A 12,748-nucleotide genomic window follows, 5' to 3' on the forward strand; every position below is an offset into this window, starting at 1 on the left:
AAAGACTAACTGTGAACAGCGAACCTCAGCAAAAATAACATGAATGAGGTTTTCAGCTGTTTAGTAACTCAGTTTATACATGAAATAATAATGTGAGAAAAAAGCTGCTGTTTTTGTGGTGATGACCTCACAGCTTTTCAGGTTTTCGAAGCGCTGAATAAACAAACTCAAATCCCGAATGTCTCACGGACTTCACGGTCATGACGTTTGTTTTACACGTTGTTAAACAAAAAAGCTGCCATTCGTTTTTTTTTAAATTTCAATTAACTCAATAATAAAGACTTCAATAAAAGACTCGATGCATGTTTTTTATGTTTGAAACCACGGACATGTGACCACTGTCCATAGGCACACGGTCATGTGACCATCGTGTTTTGAACCACACTTCTGAGCTGTGTTTCGAAACGTCCGCCCTTCGGAAGTTCTGCTGAGTGTTGAAACGTCAGTGTCGACCATCTTATTCTCAGTTAACCAAAAAACAGAGAAAAAGCTGCGATTACCTAAAACACCTGTGTACCTGTGCAGGAGCCTCACTGGGTTTATCCTGATGCAGGGCGCCTGCTGCTGTGATGGACATTAACTGAACTGTAAGTGAAACGTCCTATCTCTAGCTTGGATCTGAACACTAAATCTTTAATTCATATGTATTAAACTACATTTTCTATGATAGCCGGGCAGAGCTGTGGCAGTGTGGAAGTGAAATCATTAATATGAAACATCAAATCAAAATTCAAACTGAAACTTCGCTGCAAAGCATTTTGTTTCTTTTTAAGTGAAGCAGCATTAAGAAATCCTCACATCCTGTTGCAGAGGACAGAGTGAAAGAGCAGCTCAGGGTGAAGGTGATGAAGTAGGAGCATAATGACTGAAACTTAAGTAATCTCATAAAGTGATTGTAGTCCACCGTGTGTGACAGGTATAAACCTGTGCTGGACATAAGAACTCACACAGAGAAGTGTGCAGACAAGTTTCAAGGGGACAATGCAAAGCAAACATAGCCTATGTTTTACCCGATGGGGTACAATGTTGCTGTTGACGTGTTGCTGCTGTTCCTGCTGCTGATAGTGCTGGAAGGCAGGGCTGTGTTGATTTGAGACTGTAGACTGTAAAAAGTCCACGGGAGAAATGGTCGCTGATTAAACAAGTGTTATGAAATAATAATAAAATGCAAAAATTGGTGACAGCGCTTGGAACTACAAGGCAACAAAACTGTGAGAAATAAACTAGGCTCCTCCTGTGAATCACTCTTTGCCTCTCTTCCTCCATCTCCTCATCTCAGCTATCACTCTCCACTCGCCGTGAATCTGAGAAAAAGGCACAATTTGCTATTGCATCCATCTATTATTTAATTATCCACACTTAAAAACTCTTCCATTTAATCCACAAGAAAGTAATGATAGAAAATGTTGTAGAACCAAAACATTGCAATTGTGTTTATTATTGTTTTTTATACTGGAATAACTCTGCAATGCAAAAACTATTACATATGTTATTGCTACCTGTACTTTTTTTATTCCAGCTGGTGAGGGATCCACTGCCTTTAGCAGCCTCACACAGCTGCTAAACATGTCCTCTAAGGACAAGTCTGGACACATTGTCCTTACAGTACATATGTGGACAATGTTATATCATGAGTAATAATAAAAACAACAAATCTATATACATAAAACAAAAGTAATACATAAAAGTATTTATGATGATTCAATTTGTTTGACTATCCACTCTGTGCAGGCAGAAAGCTTATTAAATGTTTAAATTGTAGAGATACAGTATTGTTGCTGCTGTAAAATAAGCATATTGTCCTATTTGAAATATAAATCTAATATAATCTATTTCTTAATGTATTTTCTTTAAAATACAGTGTTTAAATAATAAATAAATCCATAATTATGTGGATATGCATATTAAATATTTTTAATGAAATATAAGCCCTCCAGAAAAGCAAGGAAATGCCCTGTAAGTTACTTTAAAACTAAATATCTTCCCTAAAACAGTGGACAGCGCTACAGACCCATGACACCCTTACCCAGTTAGCTAGCAGCTATGACCAGCACTACTTGTGCAGTTACTTAAAGGACAGGTAATATTTGTCGCGCTGTTACACACACAGCACGCGCATTTGTTTCAGTTCATCATTTGCCACAAGCCAGCTTACCACTCTTGTGTGCTATAGACTACAGTGTATGCTGTACACCCTACTTACTGGTTTTTGTTGCATCAGTCTGCGTCTCCCAACTAACTGTTTCTCCGACAGCTCTGCACCGCCCAGACGGCAAAAAATGTGCGTACTCTTTGAGAGCTCTTTCCTGGTACGTAACCAGTGCGCTCTGGCGTCAAGGGCAATCATTAGTTAATGGCAGTCATGTGACTGATGGACGCCAGATCCTTTTATTTAGCAAAATGTGATTAATAGTTAAATATTATTGTTGAGGGGCACAGGCAGGACTCCACACGCACACACACTTTAAAAAATAAAATAAAATAAATAAATAAACATTTACCTCAAGAAAAGGGCACTTGGGGCACCCATCAGGAAAGGGGCAGGTGATCAACCCCTTCCACTCCCCCCTCTGCATGTGCCTGGATATACTGCATTATCATAAGCAGCCCATTAAATGTGTGAACAGCATCCATCTGTGACTGCCATCGAACACACTGCACCTACCAGTTGCCCCCAAATAGACAGAGGGGACATTATTCTCTCTCTAGGAGAGAGAAGACAAAATTCAAGGATGTTCAGTGGTGGCATGTAAACACATCAGGATGGAAAAGAAGGGAATGGAGGGGAAGTGGTGAATGCATCATGAGAAGCCTGAACCTATACAAGCATAACTACGTTTTGGTTCAGCTTTACATAATTCAGCTCTAAGTATACGTTTTATCAAAAAAGAAAGTTTTAAGCCTAATCTCAAAAGTAGAGATAGTGTGGTGGACCACTGGAGGGCTCCACTCACACCCAGTTCTCAGGAAGTGTTGTTGCTGTGTTTTGGAGGGAAAGTGTTCAGTTCTGTGGTGATGAGTAATAAACGAGCAGTGTTTATCGAGAGCTCTCGTGTCGTCTGTGTTTACCTCCACATTGGTGACCCCTGACTCGAACATGCTGCAGTCCGATGGTGGCGCTGACTCCGCTCTGGATGCATCAGCAGCCGCCAGCCCTCTGCCTCCGGCTGCAGCTACGTTTGCTGTGGCGCTCGAGCTGCCGGACTTTTGGCTTCACGATCCCCCGTCGTGGTTCGTGCACGTGGAGGCTCAGTTCGCCCTTTGTAGCATCTCGGCTGACGACACGAAATATCACCATGTGGTGGCTTCTCTCGACCCGCTAGCCACCCGTCATGCGTTGACTCTCCTCCGGGACCCACCCACCCGAGGGAAGTACGCCGCCCTTAAGGAGCTGCTTCTTCGGCGCTATGCCCTCACCGACGCAGAGCGAGCCGAGAAGCTCCTCTCCCTCTCAGGCCTGGGTGGCGGTACGGCTCTCGAACTGATGGAGCACATGCTATCCTTTCTCGGACCGGACGACGGGGGATTCCTCTTCGCCCACATCTTCCTCCGACAGCTGCCGGCGGCCGTGAGAGCCGGCCTCGCCAACTCTCCGCTTCTGGGCACGAAGGATTATCGCTCCCTGGCTGAGGACGCGGATCGTATTCTCCTGGCTACCCGCACTTTCCACGATCACGACCTAGTTCCAGCCTCGCCGGCGGCGCCTTCCACTTCCCCAGTGACCTGCCACGACGTACCCGATCCTTCGCTGACGGCAAAGGTCGCGGCACAGCGACACCAAGGAGCTCTGTTTCTACCATCAGCGTTTTGGCGCCGGAGAGCGCCGCTGCCTGCCGCCTTGCGCTTTTCCGACCCTGGGACATGGACCCCGCCAGCGCGCCGTAGCGGCCGCGACTGCTGGCGACTGCTGGTGACAAAGAAAAACTGCTCTTCATAGAAGACTTGCGCTCTGGGAGACGTTTCCTGGTCGACTCCGGCTCCCAGAAGAGCCTCCTTCCCCCGTCCGGAGCCGACAGTTTAGCAGCGGGCTGCGGACCGCAGCTTATTGCGGCTAATGGCTCTCCCATCGCAACGTTCGGGGAAAGGTTCGTGACTGTTTGTTTTCATGGCCGGGATTTCCAATGGACCTTTGTTGTTGCCGCTAGCTCTGTACCTATTTTGGGCGCTGATTTTCTTTGTGCCCATGGCCTGCTGGTCGATGTCGCTAACAGACGCTTGATCGATGCACTGTCTTTTTCTTCAATGCCCTGTTTCACTCGCGCCATCGAGCCCCTGAATCGGGCTAATTTAGTGACTTCAGGGAATGTTTTTCAGCGTTTGCTCTTGGAGTTCCCTTCACTGACTGTTCCTAATTTCTCGAACACGGCAACGAAGCACAGGGTTGAACATTATATTCCGACGGTCGGTCCCCCGGTGTTCGCACGCGCGCGCCACCTCAACCCCGCGAAACTCTCCGTCGCTCGGGAAGAGTTTGCCGCAATGGAGCGCCTCGGCATAGTGCAGCGCTCGAATAGTGCCTGGGCTTCTCCGCTACACATGGTGCCCAAGTCAGACGGTCGGTGGCGGCCGTGTGGGGATTTTCGCCGTTTGAATAATGTCACGGAGAATGACCGTTACCCCATTCCCCACATCCAGGATTTTTCCGCCCACCTCGCCGGCACCTCGATTTTTTCTAAAATTGACTTGGTGCGGGGGTATCACCAGGTTGCCGTGCGCGCCGAAGACGTCCCCAAAACTGCCGTTATTACCCCTTTCGGCCTGTTTGAATTTTTGCGCATGCCGTTCGGCCTGAAAGGCGCCGCCCAGACTTTTCAGCGGTTGATGGACTCTGTTTTGCGCGGGCTGCCTTTCGTCTTCGTGTACCTTGACGATATATTGGTGGCCAGCTGCTCTGAGAGTCAGCACGCGTCCCATCTGCATCAGGTTTTCCAGCGCTTGGCGGCACACGGCCTGATCGTCAACCCCTCCAAGTGCCAGTTCGGCTTGCCGGTTCTGGATTTCTTGGGCCACCGCATTTCCGCTGACGGTGTGGTTCCGTTGCCAGACAAGGTCCAGGCCGTTTCGGCTTTTCCGCGTCCTGCGTCCATTAAAGCGCTGCAGGAGTTCTTGGGGATGGTCAATTTCTACAACCGCTTTCTCACAAGAGCTGCGCACCTGCTGCAGCCTCTCTATGCTGCCTTGAAGGGTAAAACAGCTAAGGACCCGATTGATTGGCTCCCTGAACGCATCCAGGCATTTTCTGGGGCCAAGACCGCGCTGGCAAACGCCGCCCTGCTGGCCCCGCTGGCCCACCCGTTTCCGTCGGCGGAGATTGCGTTGACCTCCGACGTGTCGGACATGGCAGTGGGCGCAGTGTTAGAACAGCGGGTCTCCGGTGTCTGGCAACCGCTCGCTTTTTTTAGTCGCACGCTTAGAGACAGTGAGCGCAAATATAGCGTTTTTGACAGGGAGTTGCTGGCCCTACACCTCGCCACACGGCATTTTCGTTTTTTTCTCGAGGGTCGGAGCTTCACCGCGTACGTCGATCATAAACCTTTGACATTCGCGATGTCCAAGGTCTCTGATCCGTGGAGCGGGCGTCAGCAGCGCCAGTTGGCAGCCATTTCCGAGTTCACAACTGACATTCAGCACGTGGCTGGTAAGTCCTGACTGTCTATCCCGCGTGCTGGTTTCTCCTGTTTATGTTGGCATAGACTTTGAGGCTATGGCCGCTGACCAACAGGCCGACCCGGACGTCCTTGCCCTTCGGTCTGCGCAAACGGGCCTTGTACTGGAGGACAGACCCGTGTGGAACGGCGGACCTAGCCTGCTTTGCGATGTTTCCACCAGCCGTCCACGCCCTGTAGTTCCGCTTTCGTGGCGTCGTCGCGTTTTCGACTCCGTACACGCCCTCTTTCATGCGGGCGTCCGGGCCTCGGTCAAGCTGGTCAGCTCTAGGTTCGTTTGGCCGGGCCTTCGTAAATCGGTGAAAGACTGGGCAGCAGCGTGCATCCCATGCCAACTCGCTAAGATCCATAGGCACACACAGGCGCCCCTCGAATCCTTCCGTGTTCCAGGGAGGCGTTTTGATCATGTGCATGTGGATCTGGTTGGTCCTCTGCCGCAGTCACAAGGTTTCACGCACCTTTTGACTGTAGTGGACCACACAACCCGCTGGCCTGAGGCAGTGCCTCTGGCGTCCACTACAGCAGCAGCAGTGGCCAGGGCATTTTTGTCAACGTGGGTTTCGCGTTTCGGTCCCCCCGCCGACATTACCTCAGACAGGGGCCCCCAGTTCGTTTCCGAGCTTTGGTCTGCCATGGCTGACGGCCTGGGGGTCAAGGTCCACCGCACCACTGCGTACCACCCGCAGGCCAACGGGATGTGCGAATGTTTCCACCGGTCGCTTAAGGCTGCGTTCCGTGCTTCTCTCACAGATGGCAACTGGGTTGACCGCCTTCCATGGGTTTTACTGGGGTTGCGCTGCGCGGTTAAAGAAGACCTTGGGGTTTCCCCGGCTGAACTTGTCCTTGGTCAGCCCCTCCAGGTCCCCGGGGAATTCTTGCCTGAGAGCCCACCCCCGTGCTTCGCTCCCTCTGTGCTGTCTCTCCGTCCCCCAAGAGACTCGTTTTCTCTTCCTGGCCCAGTGCACCATTGTGTGCCTGACACCTTTGTTCCGAGGTCGTTGGACTCTTCGCAGTTTGTTTTTGTCAGGCATGACGCTTATAGGTCTCCGCTGTGTCCACTGTATGACGGCCCCTTTCGGGTTATTCAACCGGGCCGGAAGCATTTCCTTTTGGATTTTGGGGGTCGGCTGTTTCTATTGACAGACTTAAACCAGCACATGTGCTTCTGGATGACCAGGTGGTGCCGGCTCAGGCCCCCCGCCGTGGCCGCTCGCCTTCCACTGGACTGGACAACCATGCTTCTTCCTCTGGGAGCGCCCCCCACCTGGCGGGGCCCGAGCTATCTTCAGTTTTTCCTGACCGCCTGTGCCAGCCTGGCCCTCAGGCTCGTTTCCCCTCCGCCAGCTCTCCACCTCCCCGGTTCAGCCGTTCTGGACGTTTAATTAAAGCAAGGGTTCTGGACTAGGGGATGACCCTACTGGGTGTTCGGGGGGGGGGGGGGGGGGGGGGGGGCATGTGTGGTGGACCACTGGAGGGCTCCACTCACACCCAGTTCTCAGGAAGTGTTGTTGCTGTGTTTTGGAGGGAAAGTGTTCAGTTCTGTGGTGATGAGTAATAAATGAGCAATGTTTATCGAGAGCTCTCGTGCCGTCTGTGTTTACCTCCACAATAGTGTCTTTCTCTTGAATCCAAACTGGGAGTTGGTTCCACAGAAGAGGGGCCTGAAAACTGAAGACTCTACCTCCCATTCTACATTTAAATACTCTAGAAACAACAAGTAAGCCTGCAGTCTGAGAGTGAAGTGTTCTGTTAGGATAATAAAGTACAGTAAAATCTTTAAGATAAGATGGGGCCTGAGTGTTTAAGACACACTGTGCAGGAAGAATTTTAAAAACGTCCTGGTCAGAAATGACTTCAAGATTCCTCAGTGTTACTGGAGGCCAAGTTAATGCCACCCAGAGAAAGCATCTAATTAGTCACCATATTCCTGAGAGTCCTAAGGCCAATTTAGTTTATTCAGGCCTTGATGTCTTTAAGACAGGGGTGTTGCTAGGATCTTGAAAATTTGTGTGCTTAGTCCAGTCATGAAATCTTTTGGAGTTTCATTCAAATAACATTTTTTTTAAGTTACTTAATATATCTAGCTTTGTTGGATTTAAACATGTAGCAAATAAACTCTCACATGATGTGAGAATATAATTAAACTGATTATCAAAGGGAAATTTTGAGTTTTAGGCTATTTGAGCTATATATGTTAGCTAGCATAATTATGGGTTATAAACAGCTGTTATTATTTAGCTGGCATGTTGTCAGCTGTCCAGAAACGAGAGGGTTGCATGTCTAATCTGCTGGCAATAAGTACCTACGACAGTATTGGGAATAAATCAGCATTTTTATGCCCAGTTCAGGAGATGAGGCTTAAGGTGAGGAGGATATCCAGATGCTAATCACATCTTTTTGAGATGGACATTGCTGTTCTGTACTCATGTTTTATGTTTGTGGCTAGAGACTGACAACATACACTATATTGCCAAAAGTATTCACTCGTCCATCTTCAGATGTATATAACTTGAAAGGTATCCCATTCTTAATCCATAAAATCCAATATGATGCCGTCTCACCCTTTGCAGCTATAACTCTTCTGGGAAGGTTTTCCAGAAGGTTTAGGTGTGTTTATGGGAATTTTTGAAGCACATTAATGAGGACAGACACTAATGTTGAATGAGAAGCCCTGGCTCACAGTCTCCTCTCTAATTCATCCCAAAGGTGTTCTGTTGGAATGAGGTCAGGACTCTGTGCAGACCAGTCAAGTTCTTCCACACCAAACTCAGTCCTGTCCAGTGGTGGTGAGCTTTACACCGATGCATTTGACAAGTTGCATATTAAACTTGGATGTGGCTGCTCGACCATGGAAAGCCTTGCCTCAAGCCTCCTGCACTGAAGTCAGGGCTCTAACACAAAAATTGCATAAAAATACTTATTTATTCCTGATATTGTCACAGTTAGTTATTGTGAGTAGCTGTCTGTGGTTATAGGCTGACATTATGTCACCTGTCACATCGTATGACAGTTTATTCACAAAGTGTCCGAGTCCAACAATAACATTTCATAGACAGTTTCACTAACACTAGCTAACTGGAGTGCTTACCGACAGAAAAGTTCAGCCAACTCTGAACAACTCAGCATCATTGTTATAGAAATACTTATGACAAAGGATCCAGCGGATCCAGTCTGAAACATTTACCACAAAATATTTAGTAGATTGTATCAATTTTGTCCTTATTTATTCCTAAATGTTTTTGTTTATTTATTTGTTTGTGTGTTTTTGCGACAAACAGTATTAGGACCATGCTTTAATTGGTAGGGGTAAAAAAGCAGAACTCAAATTTACTGTAATCTGCAATCGATAGACATCTAGTGGTAGAAATAGTGCTCACTGTAACTCACTCATTTTGTTTTTGTCACATTTATTTCTTGCACTTTCTGTTGTAAATTTCTTAATTGTTATTTTATTAGAATTTTTATAATATTTTTGTGTGTTAAAAGGTGACTGGCAACATTTCTGAATTTCACTGTACAGTGTAACCTGCTGTATATATTTTGACTTTAACTCTGTCCAAGGGGAGCGATATGCTTTTTATAGGCATCATAAATGTTCTAATTTAATAGCTTATTTACAAACACATGGTTTCTTCCAGTTTTCAAGTATTTATTGTTTTTGGTTTTTTTTTTTATAAAACAGCAGTTTAGGATACATGCAGAAAACTGCAGGTTTAAAAGTGATCCTACATATGAGTGAAACTGGGTTTTTTTTTTTTTTTTTTTAAATAATCTTTGTTCAGGAGGAAACAATGACCAGTAAAGAGCTGCTTTTGAGGACACTGGAAGAGTTGGGAGATGAAGAATTCAGTGACTTCAAGTGGTATTTGGAGCAGCCACACAACCTGGATGGCCTCCCATTTATCCCAAAGAGTCATCTGGAGAATGTAAAGAGGACAGAAACAGTAGATAAGATAGTACAGACCTACAATCAGCAGTCTTTGGAGGTGGTGAAGAAAACTTTAACAAAGATCAGCAGAAATGATCTGACAGAGCGATTATCAACCATCAGCACAACAGCACAAGGTAAACTGCTGGAGAACCACACATGTCGTCTGGTTATCACTCAGGATCAGACTGGTCTTTACGGCTGATTTTGCAGGTGACAGGCAGATAACTTCAATCTGAAAATGCAAAGAGTGGATTTATGTGTATATGTTAACTTTTTAATCGCCTTAAGAGACTGTAGACCCTCAGTTTTTTAAAATGTTTTTTTTTTATCTTTTGGTAGACACATTGATTTACACATAATGAAATATGCTATGTTACTGAAACTGGCAGTGACAGATTTATTTAAATAAAACACAACGATTTTTACTTATTAAGTCTGCGTGGAATGGAAGTTTAAAACTTTGTTCTTTACACGTTCATGTCATACAGATGTGAAGTCTCCACGGCCCATAACACGTTACAAAGAACAACTTCAGTCAAATCTTCAGGTCAGGTTTATGTGCAAACAAGAAGGATGGACATCAAAGAAAGATGAAAAGAACCTGGATGACATCTACACTGATCTGTACATCACAGCTGGAGGAGAAACACACACCACCAGTCACTTCAGGCAGATTGAAATGGCCTCTGGAAGGCCTGCAGGAACTGAAATTAGCAACATCTTCATACATCCTTCTGGCATTAAAAAGAATATAAGAACTGTGCTGACTGCTGGGGAAGCAGGAAGTGGTAAAACCTTCCTGGTGCACAAGTTTGTTTTGGATTGGGCTGAAAAAAGAACCAATCAGGATGTAGATCTGTTATTTCCCTTCATGTTTAATGAGTTGAATTTGCAAAAGGACAAAGAGTACAGCTTTGCCAAACTCATCCACATGTGTATCCCTGAAAGTGTGCACATCAAAGAGGAGGAGCTTAACAGCATCTTCACAACACTGCAGACATCAGGAAACTCAGACTTTGAAAAGAGTGAATACAAACTTCTGTTTGTGTTGGATGGACTGAATGAGAGTTGCCCTCAGCTGAACTTCACTGCCACAGAAAAACTACCTGTCGATGTGACCAAGTCCACCTCAGTGGATGTGCTGCTGACAAACCTCATCACAGGTTGCCTGCTTCCCTCCGCTCGTATCTGGATGACCACATGGCCTGGAGAAGCAATCTCTGTTGATTTTATTGATATGGTAACTGAGGTCCGAGGGTTTACGGAGCTACAGAGGGAGGAGTACTTCAGGAAGAGATTCAGAGATGAGGAGAAGGCCAGCAGAATCATCTCTCACATCAAGTCATCACCAAGCCTCCACTTCATGTGCCACATCCCGGTCTACTGCTGGAGCACTGCTACAGTTTTGCAGGAGGTATTGAAGAGCAAAGAGAGAGGAGATCTGCCGGAGACCCTGACTGAGGTTTACACAGAGTTCCTGAATGTTCAGATCAGAAATTTGAAGCAAAAATATGGCCCAGAAAAAAGCCTTGAGTGCATTAAAATGATTGGAAAACTGGCTTTTAACCAGCTGGAGAAAAGCTGCCTGATCTTCAGTGAAGAACTAACAGAGGATGAAAGCACTTTCACAGAACCCTTAAAGCTTTCAAATGCATTCTTCTGGTTCTTTAAAGAGGATCATCAGCTGAAGAAGGGCAGGAAAAAAGTGTTCAGCTTTGTCCATCAGAGTGTAGTGGAGTTTTTGGCTGCTCTGTTTGTGGTCTCAGATATTATCACTGAAGACAATTTGGCTCAATCACAGACTTGTTTGAAGAGATCTGGAAATGTTTTCAGCCAAACACATATACCAGAAATCTACAGTAAAACTGTTGACAAAGCCATAAAGAGTCTGGATGGACATCTGGACTTGTTCCTTCGCTTCCTCCTGGGCCTTTCACAGCAGACCAACAAACCTCTATTACAAGACCTGCTGCAAACAAGAAGTAGCTCACAGACCATTAAGCTAATAGTAGAACTTGTGAAAAAGAATGTCAGAGAAAATCCATCTCCTGAGAGAAGAATCAGCCTGTTCCTCTGTCTGAATGAGCTGAAGGATGGTTCTCCAGTGGAGGAGATCCAGCAATTCCTGAGATCGGGTACAGTCTTAGATGACCTTTCTCCAGCTCAGTGGTCAGCTCTGGTCTTCATCATATTGTCATCCCAAAAAGATCTGACTGTGTTTGACCTGAAGGAATACTCTGGTTCAGAAAAGGCTTTTCTAGGTCTGCTGCCAGTGGTTGAAGCATCTAACAAAGCTCTGTAAGTGCAAGGAAATGTATTGAATTGTTGTGCCCCTTTATCCAAAGAAAACAATATCACTTTTACAGTTTTTCTTTTTTCACTTCAGGTTCAGTTGCTGTAACCTCTCAGAGAGGAGCTATGAAGCTTTGTGTTCACTTCTCAGCTCCCAGTTCTGCAGTGTGAGTGAGCTGGACCTTAGTAACAACAAACGGCACGATTCAGGAGTGAAGCTGATTTCTGCAGTACTCAATAATCCACACTGTAAACTGCAAACTGTCAGGTTTGTCAGACCAAGTTATATGGTACTAATGCTCTCTTAACTAAGAGAAGCAGCAAGCGTGAGATGAATAATTTTCTTAGCAGCACATTTACTCTTGGCACACTTCAATAGAACAACTTCCAAACCAATCAGGAATCAGAAAGTCCTGGCAAATGTCAGAAAAACAACAAGGCATATTCAACACATTATTACTTGTATGCAAATACATGCAAATTCCAAAACATATAGGCACTAAATGGGAATGGAAATATATAAAAATCATCAACACGGTAGCTCCTATACAGAGGGGTTTTGAACTAACTGGTTCATTTATCTTATTACTGCCTCTTGACATATGCGTTTGCCAGGTAAACCATAAGCAGAGTAAGCACAATTACTATAATGTTACATATATAGCTATGATATCATAATATCATAACATAGCTATGATATTAGCTATTTTTGACAACTAATGAAAGAAATGTAAACACATACTTGCATAAATCATCAACAGTCTGTAGTCTGTTCATTTCAGTCTACCTTGCATCAGCAAAATCAACATTAGCAGCTGACCAAAGTCACTCTTTAAATTATAGGGTACTATCACCACAT

General features: G+C 45.7%; 1 protein-coding gene across 2 annotated transcripts in view; it reads left to right on the top strand.

Moving 5' to 3' along the window:
• LOC113026170 (NACHT, LRR and PYD domains-containing protein 12-like) overlaps positions 1-12,748 on the top strand; it is a 35,575-nt gene that overhangs the window by 2,590 nt on the left and 20,237 nt on the right. The window contains exons 1-4 of one of the 2 annotated variants that reach the window (XM_026174645.1): positions 8,413-8,452; positions 9,449-9,731; positions 10,086-11,895; positions 11,984-12,157. In XM_026174645.1, coding sequence (XP_026030430.1) covers positions 9,458-9,731; positions 10,086-11,895; positions 11,984-12,157 — 2,258 coding nt within the window. In that variant the 5' untranslated portion in view covers positions 8,413-8,452; positions 9,449-9,457. Of the gene's footprint in view, positions 1-8,412; positions 8,453-9,448; positions 9,732-10,085; positions 11,896-11,983; positions 12,158-12,748 lie in introns of those variants that run through there. The other variant, XM_026174646.1, reaches the window with a different exon arrangement.

The sequence above is a fragment of the Astatotilapia calliptera genome, chromosome 7 (genome assembly GCF_900246225.1).
Source record: "Astatotilapia calliptera chromosome 7, fAstCal1.2, whole genome shotgun sequence".
In the NCBI taxonomy this organism is placed as follows: domain Eukaryota; kingdom Metazoa; phylum Chordata; class Actinopteri; order Cichliformes; family Cichlidae; genus Astatotilapia; species Astatotilapia calliptera.